We start from the raw sequence: 22319 nt of genomic DNA, 5'->3' as shown, positions 1-22319 counted from the left end.
CGTGATATTTAATGTTTCTAATACCAAACTCGCTTAGAAACTACGTCAATCTGCCACTACGGTGGCAACCAATCAAAATTTCCGGAACAATTACTGCTTCTAAACCTCAAAATTGAAATGTGCCTCATCGCTGAAGAAAATTTGATGCAAAAATTCAGCATTTTGCTGCTGTTGTTCGTTCACCCAATCGACGTATGTCCGACGCATTCCATGGTCACCACGCTCCGCTCTGATTTTTGTACCAGTTGGACTTTATATGGATGTAGGTGCAAGTCCAAATGTAAAATTCGCCACAATGATGTGTTTAACAAGCCCAATTGCTGAGCACGCCGTGGAATCGAAACATTCGGGTCATCCTCCACACTGGCAGCAACAGCAGCAATATTTCCGGCCGAACGCACATTACGATGATGCACAGGTTTCACAATATCCGCTACGGATCCAGTTTTTTCGAATTTACGCACTACATTAGCGATTGTATGCTCTGTAGGCCGTCCACGACGACCAAAATCCGTCCGTAATGCTCGAAAAACATTTGCCGGTTTTTCATCATTTTTATAGTATAATTTAACCAAATTAACACGTTGTGCGATGCTAAAACGATGCATATTGTAAAATGGCAGACATTCAACTAACGATATGACGCTTTGGTTGACAGCTATGTCAAACGGTTGTCAGCGCAGGGCTGTATACTTTCGGAAGCCCGAAATGGAGAACCCTGTAAATAAACAGTATTTTCAAAGCAATAATCGGAGGGGTAAAGTGTGTGTATATGTGAGAATACGTAAGTATATGTGTGAGTGTCATCACTCCTTACAATAGTCATACCCACAAACGCATGAAAACGGAAGTTACGAGTCGATCATTTGGAGGGTACGCATAGTATTTTGTAATTTTGGTACAGTGTGCGATGAAGCGTTGGTCTAATTTACTCCAAACTTTGATCGATCAGCTAGAAAAAAGGCTCAACGTATCAATATGAAATGTTCACAGGAGTTTAGGGGATATGCTAAAAATTTACCTGCTAACGTTCAAATTTATTGCAATATTTGCAAAATTACAGAAGATTTTCTAAAACACTATAAATTTTGTTTATAGTTGTGACACGTTTTTTAATATTGGTTCAAAACATTCAAATTATTTTTTTCGTCAAAGCAACAAATTAACTTTATACAAAGTTTATTGGAGTTTTCAAAACTACCTTTCCATTTGCGGTGCGATAATTATTTATTGAATTATTTATCATAAAAAATTAAGGGGTAACTTTTCATTCAAACAATAATATGTCTGTGTGTGAAGGTCCTACATGAACGTTGTACGAATCAAATGAAAGCGGTTTAATAAGATTAATTGTATTTGTTATTGAGTTGGTTCACAAAAAAAATGTGTTAGTCTACAAAAAGTTTTTAAAAAAACAGGTTGAAATAGTTTTTTTATTACTTCCTGATATTTTTCTCCACTACATCTACATACACCTATATAAAAATGAGGAGATAACATATTTCAAAACAAGAAAGTTAATGTTCCAAAATGATATGCATCTCATCTTCATACGTTGATTTTTCAAGAAGTTACAGCATTTCAAAACTCACTTTGCTCTTTGCACTCTGTTTCTCTAACGTTTTTGTCGAGTGTATATCTAAATAAAAATACAAATTAAAATAATGTTGTGCAAATAGATATATTTATCATGCACTTCCAATATTAGAATGAACTATATTTTATTTTCTGTAAAAAAATATATATTTTGACAATTAAACATCACACTGGTCAAAATAACCGGTTTGGTAGAAGTAGGTATATAACAACTGTCGGTAGTTGTAGTGTTCAGTAGGTGGTTGAGGTATAAGCATTTGAAATTGAACATAAGTGAAAATAATATATGGTAATGAAATCGTTCAAATGAAAAAGTCTCTATTGTAATTGATGATAGGACTATTGATAGCGTTCGGGAAATTTAATATCTTGGCGTGATAATATATTCGTTTTTAGTTAATGACACACAAATATCGAGGTTACAGCGCTTGCAGAATAAAATAATACTGTTGATTCTAAAATGTAACCGATTCACTTCCTCAATCTTTAATGTTGGACGCTCTGCAATGGTTCTCCGTGGAGCAAAGAATTGTTTATTTAACTATGGTGTTCCTTTTTATAAGTAGTTAACGGTTTGCTGCCTCGCGTTAGCGTCTCACATTATCATGCCGGGTGTTCGGGTTCAATTCCCGTTCTGGCCGAGGAATTTTTCGTCAAAGAAATTTCCTTCGACTTGCACTGTGGTCACGCGTGTTCAAGAGCTTACCGCTCGGAATACATTCAAATCGTGTTATTTGGCTTAAGAAATCTCAACCAAGTATTAATAAATGACTGCATACTGCATAGTTAATGCATACGTTCAGACGGCAAAAGTTCCACAAGGGAACGTTAACGCCAGTCAAGAAGAATAAGGATATATTATGTAGACTGTTTAATTGTTTAAATTATCTTTTTTTTATTTGTATTTATCTCTTTTCTGTCTGTAATGAGCTTGGTGATGACGGATTATTTTATTTTATTGTTTTTATCTATATATATAAAAATCTCGTGTCACGGTGTTTGTTACCGAACTCCTCCGAAACGGCTCGACCGATTTTGATGAAATTATACTCAAAATACTTGGTAGGTATGAGAATAGGTTGTAAACTATATATGATACCGGTAGGATACCGATAACCATACATTTAATACCGAATAGGGTGGCTCTATGCAGAAAAAGAGATCTGGATATTTTTTTTCAAAAATTTGACTTCATACCATACATATAACCTTAAATTTTGACCCCAATTCCCTATTTTTAATTTCGATTTAATTTTTTTTGTGTCAAAAATATTCCGTTGCTTCGTTTGTTCGTTTTATCAACAGAACGAATTTATTTAAGTTGTTCAATGACTGATGGCGTAACGCCCGCTTACATAAGTAACATAAGTAACATCAATTCATCTAAAGCAGGGAGCATCTACGACGAGCTGGAAGCCTTTCTGAATGAACACAATGAGTTATCGAAATTCTTCAAATCACATTTGCTCGGATTACAAAATGACAATCACGCTATTGCCATCAACCCTGATAAAACATCAGCTGGAGAGTACGTGTGTAGATCCAAAGCACAAGCGCTGCTGGAATCATGATAGCACGGTGACACGAGAAATTTAATGCGAAGACAAAACAATAATCTGGAATTCATCGTTGACACACACCGTTCATACGACCCTCGCTATGTTCTTCTTCAATGGCACTAACGTTCCCAAGGTTTGCCTTCTCAACGTAGTACTACTTGCGTCATTTTTATTAGTAAATAGTTGAGATTTCTATGACGAACAATACGCCATGAATGTATTCTGGAGTGGCAAGCTCAAGAATACGAGTGACTACAGTGCAAGTCAGAAGGGTTTTCTTTAACGAAAAATCTCTTGCATAAACATTAGACCATCGAGACCCCGTCACAGATACTTAATTCATTATGAACATCATTTCTCATTTTGATTTAATATTTATGAACATGCGACGAAACAGAGGGCGCGCTCGAAGGATTTTTATGTTTATCATATGGTGATTTGACATGGTCAAGAAACGCCAATTCAAGACATCGTAAGCTGTGCCAAGCTGTGTGGTCGACATATACGCGAAGGTAGAGATTGAACGACTGCAATTCTTACTACACAATCAACAAATGCTGTAAAATAATAATACATTCACTTGCGAGACACTATCATGAGCAACGCCGGCACAGCTTTAGTTATAGCCAGGCCAAAGCGCAATGCATTGTCATGACATTGCGCGTGTGTTCAAACACAAAATGAAGTTCGATCGTATTCGTCCCCACATATTGTTGGTTGTATTCTGTTGAATGGAAAAAGCGCAATTTTGCATTCTGTTCAAGCTCAAGTCCAATCGAGTTGAGCAAATGTGACAACCTTGCCACGCAATTCGACGTAAACAACATTTCTATGAAGCAAAAATAGTAATGGTTTTTCGGGTGGAATAAACACGCAAAATTTAGCATTCAAACACATTCAAAACAAATTTAGCATCCAAACGAAATCGAATAATAATTTTCATTCAAATTTCAACAATTTAGAATTATTTCCGGAATTATGCCGATCAGATAGAGAGTAAATTGAACCACAAATACGGATGACTTATTTTGACCATTGTTTCGCGACAAGGCGAACGAATTTAAGAGTGTAAAAGTCGATTTTGATCGAATTGTAAAATCCGATCACTCATATGCATATATGAATATTGAGTTCTACAAATCGGTGGAGAGTAATAAAAACATCCATGAATAAAGGAAGCAATATGGCTGTGTTTCAAACTTTTTAGATTACCGATGTGAATACTCCTCGATTGAATGACAACGATAAAATAACGCGATTCCAAACAGGCGGATTAATCAGCTCCATTGAAGTTAGCTGGCTAATGAAATACACCAAGAAACATCATATAACCTTTCGCTCAAATCATTTAATTGGTTTTTTATCGGTCACATTCGATTTATTTTAAAGATCGTTAAAATATTCAAACACACTTACAATACATTAGTGTGTTTTATTCAACACCCAAAATATTCACTAGAAATAATTTATTTGGCAGAACAACGTTTGCCTGGTCAGCTAGTATTCTATATTTATATTCTGATTCAGTTACCGAATGAATACTGTATATCAATAATTTTGATTTGTTCTATTCAGCTACATCAAAATAGACTGTACATGGAGTATTTTTAGCGTGATCTAAACCCTTATTTTTGAATATAATTCTCCGAAGTGCATATTTAAAAAAAAAATTGATCACACCACACAAACCGTATTGAAGATATCTTCCGCATCATGCCAACCGATTAAGAAACACTTCACCACATTAAACCAATAGAACTATGTGGTATAGGATATCTATCCCGTGCTGTATTAGGAGCCCACGTGATTCAACTTGATGGGAAGATTCGCCGAGTGGTGAAAAGTTACCCGGAACAAAAGTGCTACTTGTGGAGTATCGTGTACTGTTTTAATGAAATGAAGTGGCATGAAGTGCTCCGTTCCAACTCGGTTTCTTGGTTCACTGCCGTAATCCTTCTAATTTACGAATGTAAGAGACTTTCCGCTCTATGCAAAGTGATGGCCCAGGGTTCGCGTCATCCCATTAACATACCCACACACATACCCACGGATGGGTGAATAGTACTCAGTAAATCAAAGAATCCTCCTGCACTCGTCGTCGCAGTGCGCTCGCTGGTTTGAATTGGGATGTTTATTCTAAGGACTACTTCCGACGGAATTGGGTCACTGAAATTTTATCATAAAGCATTAGCTTTAATACAAATCTTTAGATGTTTCTAAGAAATTAAAAGCTGGGTTATGATAAGGTTTTTATTTGATTATTTTTCATTTACTCTCTCATCGCAGTCGAGAAATCCTCCGAATCCAGTAGCTTTATGTTGGCTTCTCCCATAATATTCAGTACAGTACCAATTTTCAATTAGTTCAAATAAAATGTTAATTGATTCCCATAACAGATCTGAATAAAACAATGTTTGGTCCCTGTGAGACTATTAAAACACATCAATCCAACGAAAGCCTCAAACAACAAACAATGGTTTGCCGCTACTAAGCGAACAATCATGAGCTTATAACTCAGGGTCCTCAACTGACCATCTTTGTGTGTTATTCTAGCTACTAGGTCCATGCATCAATCATCACGTGATGGTGATCCCAGCCTCTCACTCTCACAGCCCCAGCCACATACGATCCATCTGCTGCATCGGTAATTGGTGCTATTTATAAACATAACAATGAAAGTCTCATATCAACAGTCCCGCTGGGTCCAACTGTGAACATTCGTACAATAGGTGTATTCTTACGCCGAAAAATGCGGCATGTGTTGTGTATCGATAGAATAGGAATACTTTTACGCCTAAACGGCCAATGTGTAGGGTAACACGGGGTGACTTGGACCACCCCATTAAATCAAAAAGTACGGCTCAACTTGGATTTTGACGTTGGACTACGTCTTTGATTTCTATATAGAGGGTTCACTCTACAAAAAATGTAACGTTTATTAAGAGTTTTCAAATGCATATTACGCAGAATCATTCTTATTATATATGTTATAATATATACCATTAGACGGGAAATTTCTTCTTCTTCTTCTTCTTTAATGGCACTAACGTTCCTAGAGGAACTTCGCCGTCTCAACGTAGTATTACTTGCGTCATTTTTATTAGTACTTCGTTGAGATTTCTATGCCAAATGACACGCCTTGCAATGCATTCTGAGTGGCAAGCTCTAGAATACGAGTGATCACAGTGCAAGTCGGAGGAAATTTCTTTGACGAAAAATTCCCCCAACCAGAACGGGAATCGAACCCGAACACCCGGCATGTTAGTTATGACGCTAACCACTCGGCCACGGGAGCACAAGACGGGAAATTTATCCAGCATTTTTCGCCCGAGACATCAACAGTCGATATAATAAAACAAGTGAGCAATTTAACAAACAAAAGTGGTATGCTTTGCGAGCGGATGCGAAGGTAAATCATGTATGTGCATTCTTTCTTTCAACTTCGTTCCCATGAATGTTGTATGCAACACAAAATTGTGTGCAATAATTCGATCTATCAAACAAATTAGCAAGACCTTTTTCAAATGTTGAAGTAATCAGATGCAAGATTTCATGCATCAATCAAATGTCATGCAAGATTTCATCAAAGCAACGAGGAAGTGTCACCCATACATATATGACGGGATGACGAACATCTTAAGCCAGCGTCTTCCGGTCTGCGAAAACACGGGCAATTGTACAGCGAAAAATGATAGCAATACTAGGAGGATGGCAGCGATTATAATGTGAGGACTTATTGAGATCGGCATTACATCGCATCACAAAAATGAAACGAAATAAAATATGAATAATCATCATGACTCATATTCATAATTCAATTCCTTCTATGATAGATTGAGCAGTAGAACCAATACGACTTGATTGTGATAGTCTGCAAACGAACATTTGTTTCACCGAAAAAGCTTCTGCCAATAATAAGAATAACACAATAGAAAGAAATAACAATATCACCATTTAAAATGAAGCAACTTCATGATTTCATGTGTATTTTACCTCAAAATATCACGAAATCGTATGTATTTTCAACTTGTTTTTTGTTTATTCCCCATAAACTTCATATTCAATGTAATCAATGACGATATATATATCGCTTCTCGGCCTAAAGGCTAAGATCAAAGTGTAAAAAAATGACGATATATATATTTTTTTCGTTTACCTATCCTCATATTCTCCATCCACCATTCCACCCTGTTATGTGTATTCATTAATCATTTTCAGTTAGACAGTTCCTACCAGAAGCTGATTTTCTTCTTTTGTTCGTTACAAACTGTTTGAAGGTTATGAGTACATGTAACAAACGGCCCTTTCCATGGCTACTATTTGGAGTTTCAAAAGAGTTAAACTAACAGATTTCTGAACAAAGAGAAGAATTACATTAAAACAAAACAACTGTTCTGAACAATCACAGTCCTACGTCAAATTTCCGTCCGTGCCCCTAGGCTCAGACCCTTCTACTTTTTTTCAGAATGTCATCTTCTTTTATTAATGAACCGTATGTAACATGATTTGATTTGGCATGATTTGCATGAACACATCAAGCACTTTGATTGTCAAAAAATGTGAATTTTCCGATCGTGGTTTTAAGGTTTTTCCCGCTGATTAAACAAACTTTTCGTATATTATGATATCTAAAAAAATATGAGTCGTACCGAAATAGTGTGTTAGAATGAGTTATAGAGTATTGTTGGCTTAATTTGAAAAAAAAAATAAACTGAGAAGAAAAATATGTACTCTTTTTTTATTTACAAAATAAAATTTTAATTTGCGATATCCAAAAATATGAATTTTTAAATATTTTTTTCAATTTTTTCATATAAAATAGAAGTCATGAAGAAAATTTAAAAAATGGGCCCAAGATGGCAAAACTATTTTTGACAAAATTTGTGGAACATCGAATTTTTAGGAATTTTCGAAACTTCGAATTTTTGTATGTTAGCAATCATTCTTAGCCACAAATTATGAATTCTGATGTGATTTAAAACAAAAAAGGTTATTATCAATCTCCTTCTAAATGCAACCATGCTCGAGATATTTAAAAAAATATTTCTAATTTATAATCTTTTCTATAGTAAATAATCTCTTTTAATATGTTTGTCGTGTTATACAGTCATGTTCATGAAATTTTATGAATTTTCTTATAATAAAATAAAAATTCGATGTTCCACAAATTTCGTCAAAAATAGTTTTACCATCTTGGGCCCATTTTTTTTAATTTTCATCATGACTTCTATTTTATATGAAAAAATTGAAAAAAATATAAAAAATACATATTTTTGGATATCGCAAATTAAAATTTTATTTTGTAAATAAAAAAAGAGTACTAATTTTTCTTCTCAGTTTATTTTTTTTTCAAATTAAGCCAACAATACTCTATAACTCTTTCTAACACACTATTTCGGTACGACTCATATTTTTTGAGATATAAATTATCAAAGATTTCTCTTACTCAAATCGATACGCCCTTTTCAAAAGTTACGCTTGAGTCAAAAAATGAACCATGATGATGTATTTGGAAAAGTTGTTGAAAATTATAAGCAGATTCATAAAATTTCATGAACATGACGGTATAACACGACAAACATATTAAAAGGGATTATTTACTATGAAAAAGACAATAAATTAGAAATATTTTTTTAAATATTTCGAGAATGGCTACATTTAGGAGTAAATTGATAATAACCTTTTTTTATTTTAAATGACATCAGGATTCATAATTTGTGGCTAAAAATGATTGTTTACATACAAAAATTCGCAGTTTCGAAAATTCCTAAAAATTCGATGTTCCACAAAGTTCATCAAAAATAGTTTTACCATCTAGAGCCCATTTTTTAAATTTTCTGCATGACTTCTATTTTGTATGAAAAATTTAAAAAAAATTAAAAAATATGTATTTTGGATATTGCAAATTGAATTTTTATTTTGTAAATAAAAAAAGAGTACTAATATTTTTTTCATATTCAACCATCAATACTCTACAACTCTTTCTAAGACACTATTTCGGTACGACTCATAGTTTTTGAGATATAAATTATCAAAGATTTCTCTTACTCAAATCGATACGCCCTTTTCAAAAGTTACTTTGAGTCAAAAAATTCCCAATTGCTGTGGAAAACTCATATTTCCTCTAACCCAAACGGAATACACACTTTCATTCGAATCAAAAATACTTATGTTTTGTCATTTGTCGATTTCATTTGGAATTGCTCCAATTATGCAGAAGAAGACAAAGAGTCATCATGTATTATTTTTAAACACAAGTCTAAATAGTTAAAATCAAATAAATCTATGACTACATAAATATTCTATAGATAAAGATAGCATATTCTCCTTCGTTGCCACTTTGTCCAGAACATTGTTTGTAATAACTTTATAGCCCGGTGATTTATATTGAGTATTCTATGGCCATGAGTGCTCTGTTTTGAAGCTCGTGTAGCTGCAGTAGTGAAGTGATCTCATTGGGTGATAAATTCTGCTCATGTATAGGAGAGGGAAAGGTGAATGGACAAGTGCATTCGAGGAAGTGAAACGGAAGGAAGACAGATATGGAGTCTTAGGAAGATCTTTGGAAGACAGATATGGGGTGCATAATATTAAGTTCGCGACTACTATCATAATCTGATATGCGTGAGTACATCCTTTCTATCTTCTAAAGTTGAATTCATCAATTGCATTTTTTACATAACCAAACAACATGCTCGATTTTATGACATCCTGGACCACAATTATAGAAATTGTTAGTAGCAAGACCTACACGATAAAAACGTGAATTGAGCAAGAATTGATTGGGCACCATACCATACAATAACAGATAAATGCCTATTATCGGTAAATGGAGAATAATTCATTCTACGCATCAACTGTGAGCTAACGCCCGAATTCAGGCATAAAGATTGCTCGTTGCATCGGGGAGGAAAACGAGTGGTTAGTGCAATCGAAAGGAAACATACCCATTTTAATCGTCTAATTATTAACTTTTTTTACTATGTTCTTTGCGCATGTTTTAAGCAAAAAAAAAGCTGGATAAATTTCCTGTCTGATGATATATAACACAACATATGTCATAATAACGATTTTGAGTAACATGCGTTTGAAAACTCTTAATGAATCGTTACATTTTTCGTGGAGTGACCCCCCTATATAGAAATCAAAGACATAGTCCTATGTCAAAACAATCCGTATAACGATAAAAATGATTGAAATATATGTTATTCCTCACACTGTCGTTGTAATAACCATCCATAATTGAAGTTTTGAGCGACATCGCGATTGAGACCGACGCTTCCACCACAATTTGTGTAATTAGCATTGACGCCATCAAACAATCCCCCACGGGTGCTACAACTCACATTTATCATCACTCGAATAAAAAAAAGCCAGAATAACTATCGAACAACATCGAACATAAACCATCATTTATGGCTACATAGAGCATCGAGTGTTACAATCTGATTGTTTCAATTTATCGACACCCACAACCCGTTTCGATGTGTGCATTGTAATGGTAGTACGATGCATTCGTACAGTTTGAGTGCTTTACAGCACACCGCAAAACCAAATCACTTGCTGATAGCAACCAATTGTGCCCTAATTGCGTTTCCAAAAATGTCGAAATTTGATTATGTCAATCGAGCGCAAATTTGAATGCGCCAAATATAATTAAATTTATATTGTTAGCATGAGATTTGTGCGAGAGAGAGAGTGGGGCTGGTTATCCGACGAACGCGATAAAATACTGGTACACAGGTCGATTTTCATCAATATCACAATAATTACCTTTTGATAACGGATGTGCCAGGCTCACAAATTATCAGTGCCGGTCGAAGGCCAATCGGCTGCCATCAAATAACACCTACTGTCCCGTGAAATCGCACGGGAGCATGGACACAGTTGCCGTTAACGACCCCTGTGAGCACTATCCGGAATTTATCTTCTTGTCACAGTAGAAAATAAATGATTTTATAAGCGCGCTTTTATTCATTCTCCCCGTAGGCTCGCATCATCGCCATCGTAGGTGCTGCTTCATCCCTGGAGTATAAAAAATTAGCCTACCTGCAACGGACAATTTATAAATGTCACTCCTAATTACGATCGAGGTCGCATTCCTTTGCCAGGGTGAATAGGGCCATTGCCAAAATTATGACGAAAAGAGCAGAAGGTGTTGATAAATATTGAAACTCAATTGTCTAATTATTATGTGGTTGTTCACAGGACGAACGGTTTCCATTCGTGACGAAGGGAAAAATGGTGGAATACGAATGGAAAGCGGTGCGGCACTATCATATAACGATTAGGCTCGAATTCAGCTGGAGGCTTCTGCCTTGCTCACCCCTACTGCACAGTCATACGAAAATATTGGCGTTCTGTCATTAACACTCTACTGATTGAACTTCAAGCAGCTATCCGATCTAATTGGACCTAATTAATTTTCAATCGTATTTTGCCGATGGGAGAAACAGATTAGCATTGGATGCGGTGTTTGTGGCGTTTTTTGATTAGTCTTAGGTTTATGCATTGGTTCGATGGAATCGATGGAAAATTTCATTTTGAAAATATGCTTTGAAAATTTCTTGTAGGGAAATGTACATTATTTGTCCATCATTCAACGAACACAAAACTGCACCACACCTGTTGGACTCAATACATAGGATGGTACAAAAGGGGAAAAGTATCACGTTTATCATGTGCTTTTCCGAGCTGCGCTATGATTTGTTGTTTACGTGACCACACTCCGGAATAAAGACTCCAATCAGAATAACCCAAACCCCGATGACCTAATAATTGGGACTGGCGGTCGCCCTGATTGGACATTATTTTAGTGTTATTCAAAGTGGTTCACCGCAGCAACGACCGAGACGAAAATTTTGTTGGACATTTGGCCCACGTGGATGAACAATCAATAACTGATTAATAATTAAATCACACGGCAGGAGCACCTACTCGTTGGGAGAGTTCTCCTCCCTTCCATAGTCAGTGCTCCAGGTGTATGTGTGTATCATGTACCTATATATTTTTACTACATTTCAACCGACGCGAAACTAATATTTTTTCCTACATTTTCATTTCTCTCTTCACTTTCCACACGCGAACTCTCGGCTCGGACTCGGTCCTCGGACAGGTCCTTTCGCTTGGCGCCGATGTACTACCGGAATACAAGCTACAGAGTCCACGAGTTCACAAATGGACAATACTACACTACTCTCCGTTCAAGGCGGTGTGGGACTGGATAATATTAATATTAGTTATGTATACAGCAATATTTACCCCATACGTAGCAGCATTTTTGCTGGGAGAACCTGACTTTAATCAAAGGAAGAATCGCAAATATGCTGATGACCCAATTGTGATAATTGATTTAATAGGTAAGTACGCTGGAAGCTTTCGACCATACGATGTTTTACAGGAAATTAAATTTGTCGTGATTAAACCACGTTCGAATCGTTTCTGACCTGACAGGTTATCGGTGCTCAGATCCAATGAAATGTGTGGCAAGCAACAAGTTCAAGTATATAATTCTTCAACCTCTGCAATTTATTTGATTCTATAACAATGTTAATCTGAACAGAATGCTTTTAGTTGTTATATCAAAAATTATATATCAAAGATAATATAATCGATTCTTGGTAAAAACTCATAATAATATATCCTCCATAATCCGGGAACAGCTCAATATCATTCGTGGTCATAACCATCCTTTAATTCCGAAAATTTAATGTAATGTAATGTAATGTAATGTAATGTAATTATGTAATTCAACATCAAATTACTGTGGTATGCATTCTTTTTCTCTCTATTCTGCTTTCAAGCGAAGCTGCACATATACATCCACCTCCTCACTCACACAACCATACACGGTGGATGGTATTCAGGTGGATTGCTCATTTCAAAGCAACCGTCAAACTTTCCCCTACCAATTGCGAATGAGTTGAATGAACGTTTTAAGGGGGTATTCTAGTGCAGAGACACTAATTTCGGACGTTTTTTCGAGTTCCGTAAAAATAAAACAAAGAATATTTCTACTATCCATTATATTATCATTTGCTCATCTATCTTTTAACAATAAAACAAAAATTGTACGAAGAAAAAATATTCATAATGTTCTAGTTACGAGCTGTTGAAGTAAGAAGGTTCAAAAAAAAGTTGTACTCTGGCGTACACGATTCCCTTCTGGTTATCTGAACAAAAAATTCGAGCAGATTCTGAATCAGTGAAGATGCCGCTCTCACACAAATTTGCACAAATTTTTGCACAAATTGGCCAGTCTGGAATCTGAACACCGTGTCCAAGGAACTTTTTTTTTATTTTAATTTGTTGAACTAATCCATTATCCTATTTGAATACCCAATCATCACGATGTCGGCGATATAAAAACAGCTGTAAATGATTTCAGAGTACTTCGATGTTCTCCTAACTATTCATTCATTTTGATATAAAACCAATTGTTACGGCCCAGACGGAATCATGAAAAACCAACACAAATTTATGTTTATAAGAACACTTTATTCAAAACACAAAAAACTAGACACAACTAGAAATACACTACACGAAATCAACAGCAACAGGCCTGGATCCGCGCCTAGAAAAGGAAAAATGTTAGTATAGATATACAGGGTTTTCCAACATTCAATTCAGAAAGTAAATTTAAATAAAACACACTTAGAATTCGAATTTCGATGAAAATATTATTTCAAATTAAAGTTTGGTTTATGCCATTATGTGTGAAATACAACATCATTCAAATGTCCACCTAGAGCTTCCTCGCACACCTTGATCCGGAACAGGTAATTTTCATGACTTTTCGGCACACATGGGGCGGTGTCTCGGTCATAACTTCACGAATGTTGTCTTTCAAATGTTCAAGAGTTTGCGGAGATTCGGCATAGATACGGTCTTTCGCATAACCCCACAAAAAAAGTCTAGCGGGTTCAAATCGCATGATCTGGACGGCCAATTGGCATCACCAAAACGCGAAATTATGCGTCCCTCAAATTTCGTTCGCAATATGGCCATGTTCGGTCGTGTTGTGTGGCACGTGGCGTCGTCCTGCTGAAACCACATGTCATCCGTATCCATATCTTCAATTTGTGGTAAAAAAAATCGGTTAACATGCGGCCATAGCGCTCACCATTCACAGTTACCGTCTCGCCGTCCTCATTTTCAAAGAAATACGGCCAGATGACTCCACCAGACCATAATGCGCACCAAACAGTGACTTTTGGCGGATGCAATGGCCTCTCAACAATCACGTGTGGATTTTCTGAGCCACATATACGGAAATTTTGGGTGTTCACATAGCCACCGAGCTCGAAATGTGCCTCATCGCTGAAGAAAATTTGATGCGAAAATTCAGCATTTTGCTGCTGTTGTTCGTTCACCCAATCGACGTATGCCCGACGCATTCCATGGTCACCACGCTCTAATGTTTGTACCAGTTGGACTTTATATGGATGTAGGTGCAAGTCCAAATGCAAAAGCACGCCGCACGCCGTGGAATCGAAACATTCGGGTCATCCTCCACACTGGCAGCAATAGCAGCAATATTTTCGGCCGAACGCACATTACGATGATGCACAGGTTTCACAATATCCGCTACGAATCCAGTTTGTTCGAATTTACGCACTACATTAGCGATTGTGTGCTCTGTAGGCCGTCCATGACGACCAAAATCCGTCCGTAATGCTCGAAAAACATTTGCCGGTTTATCATCATTTTTATAGTATAATTTAACAAAATTAACACGTTGTGCATTCAACTAACGATATGACGCTTTGGTTGACAGCTATGTCAAACGGTTGTGAGCGCAGGGCTGTATACTTTCGGAAGCCCGAAATAGAAAACCCTGTAGATCAAAATATTTATTCTCACTTGCCTCGATTACCAGGCACAATCACCTGAAAAGAATGTTGATTAATTGTATCACACATAATACTTACTACAGCACAAAACAAGAATCACAACAAAACAACGTATAAACAATCATAACACAGAAACAATAACAGGCGAATTGTCAAAGGACTGGAACGCATTGAAACGGGTCTGCTAAACAATGAGTAATTGTTTATAGCTAATATTCCAGACGCAACCTGTTCCGAACAGCACCGAGCACAAATCACCAGTGGGTTATCCAGCGTTACAGGAACCCGTGACTGAAGACATTGCAGACGAAAAAACAATAGATTGACAGATCATGAGCACACAATTGTCAAACACTCACTCACACATATGAATACTAAAATATCTAAAAAATAACATGTAAACATTCAGACAAACAACAAATCACAAAGGAACACATTGGACGTATAATTAAAAGCAGCACAGATCAAATCTAGTTAAAATACAAATATTAGCACCTTTAGTTGGACAGCAGATTATCTAACACAAGCAGGACTAAAAACGTAATTATTTATAAATTAAACATGAATTAGATATTAAAACCAAATAAAAATTACAGCTTAAAAGCAACTCAAAATAACCTCCAAACGAGTTTGCTAAACGGTGGTCCGAAGTCTTGTCGGCTGTGCCAACAAACTTTCAAGGTTTTTAAGCGAAAATCTTGCTAGATGCCAAGGTCGAAGAACGCTCCCGCTGGTTCGAATCCGGTTCCAGCTGCCGATGAACGATGCTCATGCGGTCGTCCGGATGAAGCTGAAGCGAACATGGTACAATGCGAGCGCTGCACCCGATATTACCACTACACTTGTGCTAACGTGACAGCTAGCATTGAAGCGGAAGATCGACATTTCGTGTGTGCGGCCTGCATCCCGCCGGCTGTACAGCTCCCAAGTGTCGCAAGCTCAAGATCCAGTCGATCAACAGCGAGTGCCAGAGCCAGAGCAGTGCTTGAGCTTCAACGTCTGGAGGAGGAAAAGGAGGTGGAGAAAAGGTATCTCGCCAAAAAGTACGATGTTCTCCAAGCTCAACTGGACGAAGAGGAAAACGGGAGTGTCAGAAGTCGTCGATCGCGTCGCAGTACACAAAGGATACAGGAATGGGTTCAGCAGTTAGTCCCGACTACGAGTGTCAGTACCGGGTTACCAATCCCCACTAGTATTCCGTCTCGGACCGGAACCCTACCGAAACAAATCCTTTCAGTACCAGCACCGCAAGTGATGCCAATCACATCCGAGCTCACCGCACAAAATGTGCAGTTGCAGCCCACCGTTCTTAATCCAGTCAGTACCGTATGCAACAATATAGCTCCAGCCAATACTCGAGTGTCTGTTCCTCGCAATATGGGTATGCAGCTTTCCAACACAACCAACGCTAGTGGTTTACAAAGTGAAGCCATTGGAGGATTAGACAACTACCCGTTCCGGCAGAATCACCAGGTGGATTTTTCTATCTCTGCAACGCAGCATCCCGATGATCTGATGCAGCAACTGTTTGAGCTGCGAAAACGAATGGATGGTCTACAGCTGCAGCTGGCGAAAGAGCCACCTCAGAACACACTACCAGTCACAGCACCCAATCTGTCGGCATCGCAGATTGTTAGCAGCAGAATTCCTGAGTATGAGTTTCCAAAGAACAAGGGTAATGAACTTGTTAGCAGTTCGGTAAGTCAGACGTGCTCAAAGCCAGTAGACACTATCAAGAGAGGTGTGTTAACGAATACAACAAGCATTTCAATTTTCGATAAAACCCCGCCGTGTACAATGCCAGTTGAATCAATAAATTATAATGCACCTCCCACTTCGACCGGTCCATGCCAAACCCCCCCTGCCTTGTCGTTCGTTCCGTCGCTTATGAGTACTCCGCAGCATCGAATTCCACCCCCCTCCGCAAATACAGTGTCCGCTTGTTTATCACCAATCGTTTCACCGATGGTTATCGCACCTATTTCCAATCCCGCCACCGTTTCGAGACAGTTATTCTGTGGTCCCAGTTCACAACAACTCTCTGCCAGACAAGTCGTTCCCAGAGAACTTCCTATCTTTTCGGGCGATCCAGTCGAGTGGCCATTGTTTCTGAGCAGCTTTCAGAATTCTACAGAGATGTGTGGATATTCAGATGGAGAGAATTTGATGCGTCTTCAACGTTGCCTTAAGGGAAACGCATTGGAAGCGGTCCGGAGTTATCTGATGCTTCCGTCGTCAGTACCTTCGATCATCGATACACTGAGAACATTGTATGGGCGTCCAGATTTGATCATCAGTTCGTTGTTAGCTAAGATACGAGCAACCCCAACACCTAAACCCGAGAAATTGGACACGTTGATAAGCTTTGGGCTGGCCTGCAAGAATCTTTGCGGACATCTTCGAGCAGCTGGGCTTAACGATCACCTGTCGAACCCCATGCTTTTACAGGAACTGGTGAACAAATTGCCTGCGAACATAAAATTGAATTGGTCCCTCTTCAAGCGACAACAACGAGTCGTAGATCTCACTACGTTCGGTAGCTATATGGACGACATAGTAACGGCGGTCAGTGACGTCACCTTCACTTACGAAGCCGATGAGCATCGCGTGAGCAGGCACGAGAAACCCAAACCCAAAGAAAAGTTGTACGTGAACGCACACGCTACAGACATTTCGAAGGATAAGCCGAATATCAGCATAGTCAACCACAAAGGAGTTACACCGAAGCCGTGTCCAGTCTGCCAAAAGGAAGGGCATAAGGCTAAGGACTGCTACACTTTCCGAAATATGACCTTGAACGACCGATGGAAACTCTCCCAAGAGCAACATTTATGCCGCCGTTGTCTGGTATTTCATGGAAAATTTCCGTGTAAAGCGTCCACTTGCGGTGAGAATGGATGTGAGGAACGTCACCATAAACTTCTTCATCCTGGAAAGCCACTGGTGTCACAGATCGTTGAAGTTCCGAAGACAACTAGTATGGTTACTGTGCATCGCAAACTCCAACCAACTATCCTTTTCCGGATACTGCCTGTAACACTGCATGGGAATGGCAAAGTCATTGATACATATGCGTTCCTAGATGACGGTTCATCCACCACACTGGTGGAATCCCACATCGCAAAGGAATTGGGAGTGAGAGGCGAAGTAAATCCACTCTGTCTTCAGTGGACAAATGACATCGAGCGTACAGAAAACGAGTCACAACTGATTAATCTGGAAATCTCTGGTGATGGTCATACGAAACGGCATCCATTAAGAAGGATCCACACAGTTGAAAAAATGAATCTACCAGTTCAGTCACTGAATTATTCGGAAATCAGTCAACAATTTTCTCATCTTCGTGGGTTACCAGTCCGTAACTATAAAAGTGCAGTTCCTACCATTTTAATCGGTTTAGACAACTCATATTTAAAAACATCTCTGAAATGTCGTGAAGGTTCCAGAAATGAACCGATTGCTTCCAAAACTCGGTTAGGTTGGACGGTTTATGGAGCCATCAACGCTGGTCCTGATTCTAAGGTCCAGTTACAGTTTCACATCTGTGCTCGTTCGCCCGATCAGGAGCTCCATGATCTCGTGAAGGACTTTTTCGCTTTGGAAAGCGTTGGTTCAATTTCACCGATCGTAGAAAGCGACGATGACATTCGTGCACGTGCAATACTTGAGCGCACTACGGTTCGAACACCTACGGGGAGATTTCAGACGGGCTTGCTGTGGAAACACGACTATATTCAGTTTCCAAACAGAAGACCAATGGCGGAAAGAAGACTCCAGTGCCTTGAACGTCGCTTGGCGTCCAAACCAGAGCTTTACGACAAATTGCGAGGGCAGATGAAGGAGTATCAATCCAAAGAATATGCCTACAAACTCAGCCAGGTGGAACTAGCCGCATTAGACGCGAATAGGACTTGGTTCTTACCGTTGAACGTCGTAATCAATCCAAGAAAGTCAAACAAATTACGTTTAGTGTGGGATGCTGCAGCCAAGGTCCAGGGTCAGTCATTGAACTCCAATCTACTAGCTGGTCCTGATCTCCTTACTCCGCTTCCCGCTGTACTTTGTCCATTCCGACAATTCCAAGTCGCCATCACAGCGGATATTTCGGAAATGTTCCACCAAATATTGATACAACCGGAAGATCGATCGGCGCAGCTGTTTCTTTGGAGAGATCATCCGTCGAAACAATTTGAGGTTTTCGCAATGAAAGTGGCGACGTTTGGATCTACGTGCTCCCCATCCGCAGCACAATTCATAAAAAATCGAAACGCTCAAGAATTTTCTAAGCAGTTTCCACAAGCGGCCAGCAACTAGGTTTGGAGAAAACGAGCAAGCTTCGCAAGTTATCACCTTTCCTGGATAAGCACAGTGTCATTCGTATGGACAGTAGAGCTTCGATTTCCGAGTACTTGTCAACAGACTTCAAGTTTCCTGTAATCCTTCCGAAAGGCCACTATGGAACTCAGTTGCTGATAAATTGGTACCATCGTCAACTCAAACATCGGAACGCAGAGACAGCAGTGAACGAGATGCGTCAGAGATTCCACGTATCAGAAATGAGAGCGGCGTTTCGACAGGTCAGAAAACTTTGCCAATGGTGTAAGATCTACAAAGCGGTACCTGCAGTACCTAGGATGGCTCCCTTGCCCCCAGAGGGGACCACATCCTACATTCGTCCATTTTCTTTCGTTGGCGTGGACTACTTTGGACCAATGTTAATCAGACAAGGACGCAGTGATGTGAAGCGGTGGGTGGCGATATTTACTTGCCTCACTATACGTGCTGTGCATTTAGAGGTGTCGCACAGCTTGTCCACGGAGTCCTTTAAACTGGCAATTCGGAGATTCATCGACAGGAGGGGGGCTCCTGCCGAAATATTTAGCGATCAGGGAACCAACTTTGTTGGTGCAAACAACGAGTTGAAGAAGGAGTTGCAGCAAATGTACACAAGTCTGGCTTCAACGTTCACTAATACAGCAACGCAGTGGCGTTTCAACCCTCCGCTTTCACCGCATATGGGGGGGTGTTGGGAACGCATGGTCCGGTCAATCAAGAGTGCTTTGGCTTCGTTGTCTACAATTCGTAAGCCGAGCGATGAAATGTTTTTGACATTGTTGGTCGAGGCGGAGTCGATCGTGAATTCGCGGCCACTTACCTATTTACCAATAGAATCAGAGGCGCACGAAGCACTGACACCGAACTGCTTCTTGATGCTGAGTACGAGTGGAGTAAATCAACCAACGAGGCACTTCATCGACGACGAGAAGTTGGAAGCATACTCAACCTGGAACACATGCCAACAACTTTTAGACCAGTTCTGGAGTCGTTGGGTGAAGGAGTACCTCCCAACAATTACCAAGCGGACGAAGTGGTTCAACGACTGCCGACCAATTCAGGTGGGGGATCTCGTAGTCCTAGTTGAAGAACATCTTCGTAACGGGTGGCTGCGAGGACGTGTACTACGAGTATTCCCAGGTCGAGATGGTCGAGTACGCAGTGCGGTAGTGAAGACAGCTTCGGGAGTCATGCATCGGCCAGTGGTCAAAATGGCAGTTCTGGAAGTTGCAGGTACAACTGGAGTGAACTCGCAGCAATACGGGTCGGGGGATGTTCCGAACAGCACCGAGCACAAATCACCAGTGGGTTATCCAGCGTTACAGGAACCCGTGACTGAAGACATTGCAGACGAAAAAACAATAGATTGACAGATCATGAGCACACAATTGTCAAACACTCACTCACACATATGAATACTAAAATATCTAAAAAATAACATGTAAACATTCAGACAAACAACAAATCACAAAGGAACACATTGGACGTATAATTAAAAGCAGCACAGATCAAATCTAGTTAAAATACAAATATTAGCACCTTTAGTTGGACAGCAGATTATCTAACACAAGCAGGACTAAAAACGTAATTATTTATAAATTAAACATGAATTAGATATTAAAACCAAATAAAAATTACAGCTTAAAAGCAACTCAAAATAACCTCCAAACGAGTTTGCTAAACGGTGGTCCGAAGTCTTGTCGGCTGTGCCAACACAACCCAAAGAACAATTACCCAATTCAAGTAACTATGGGAGTAATCATATAAATAGGTTAAAACATGTTCAATATCAGCTCAGTTGCGAATAAACCAACAATCAGTATAGATCATTCTATTGACTAGAGGAGATGTGTCTAAAACGCGCCTGACGGGCAATTTGACCGCCTGATTTTCTCGTAAACCAGCAAGAATAGAAATGCAATGGATATAGGCAATCGTGCTAGTCAATAATACAATCATACCATGCAAGTTTTACATTTGTAACATGCTTTAAAAAAATAAGAAAAATAATTTTCTTTGGAAGCGATTTTTGATGTAATTTTCTACATCATTTCTATAAGGTTTTTGTTGCTTGAAACCGATTCAGAGGCGATAGCTGTGGGTCATATTTATTGAGTCGAGTTCCCAGTGAATATCTCAGATGAAGAAAATGGTAAGAAAGGATTCTTTTCTTTCTCAATTTGATATTTTCCGCATCAGCTTACCATCGGGCAGTATGGCATACCCTCGATAGAGGTAATTTGCTCGCTTTCGGCCGTAAACATTCTCACGAGAGAAATAGCTTGTATGTGAAGGATGCCAGCTGATTTTTACAAATATCTCTGCATGGCACAAATAAATGTCTTCAAATGTAGACATAATGAACAAAAATGAGCAAACCATCACGATATTTCTAAATCATGTTCGATAAATCACACAAACAATTGTTTCCACATACTTTGAAATGACCTCAGTATATTTTCACAAAATTGAATGTCTTGACAACGAGAACATGTCTTCACATATGGCATCTATATTATGTGCTCAGAGAATGCAGGAAAACAAGAGCGCGAACTGGAGAATTAATGTACGAATACTGGGAGAACACGCTCACCGAAGGAACGGTTTCTCCTCTTCGCTGGTGGGCATGAAGTGAATAGATTGATGGAATCTCTCATTCATACAAGCTGTTTCTCTGAGTTTTATGGTCTCTGATAGGAACAATTCATGGGCATATTATGCTTCTGCTGACCCATTTAACACCGTATGATTGGAAATTTAGAATTTGGGCGCCTTACAAAATAAAATTCGTAGAACTTTTGTTATTCAGTATCTAAAATACAGAACGAGTACAGATGACTGAGGGTTAACTAATCTGCGTACTGACGTAGTTGTTACCGTAAATTTTGAGAACACGGTCAAGATAAATCCATTCTCGCTTAGGGGGTGCGTATTACACACTTCTCCTATACATTCGATCTCATCATTTCATCTCTAC

At 38.8% G+C, this 22319-nt stretch overlaps 1 protein-coding gene across 11 annotated transcripts in view; it reads left to right on the top strand.

The window, feature by feature from the left end:
* The window catches only part of LOC129771754 (potassium voltage-gated channel subfamily H member 6), a 405800-nt gene that overhangs the window by 298672 nt on the left and 84809 nt on the right, over positions 1-22319 (top strand). For all 11 annotated transcript variants that reach the window (XM_055775755.1, XM_055775760.1, XM_055775754.1 and 8 more), the window contains one exon: positions 12271-12514. In XM_055775755.1, the coding sequence (XP_055631730.1) occupies positions 12271-12514 (244 nt within the window). The remainder of the gene's footprint in view (positions 1-12270; positions 12515-22319) is intronic.

This window comes from Toxorhynchites rutilus, chromosome 2 (genome assembly GCF_029784135.1).
Source record: "Toxorhynchites rutilus septentrionalis strain SRP chromosome 2, ASM2978413v1, whole genome shotgun sequence".
NCBI lineage: Eukaryota > Metazoa > Arthropoda > Insecta > Diptera > Culicidae > Toxorhynchites > Toxorhynchites rutilus.
The sequence above is the reverse complement of the archived record's forward strand: the minus strand, read 5'-3'. Positions and strand labels throughout refer to the sequence as shown.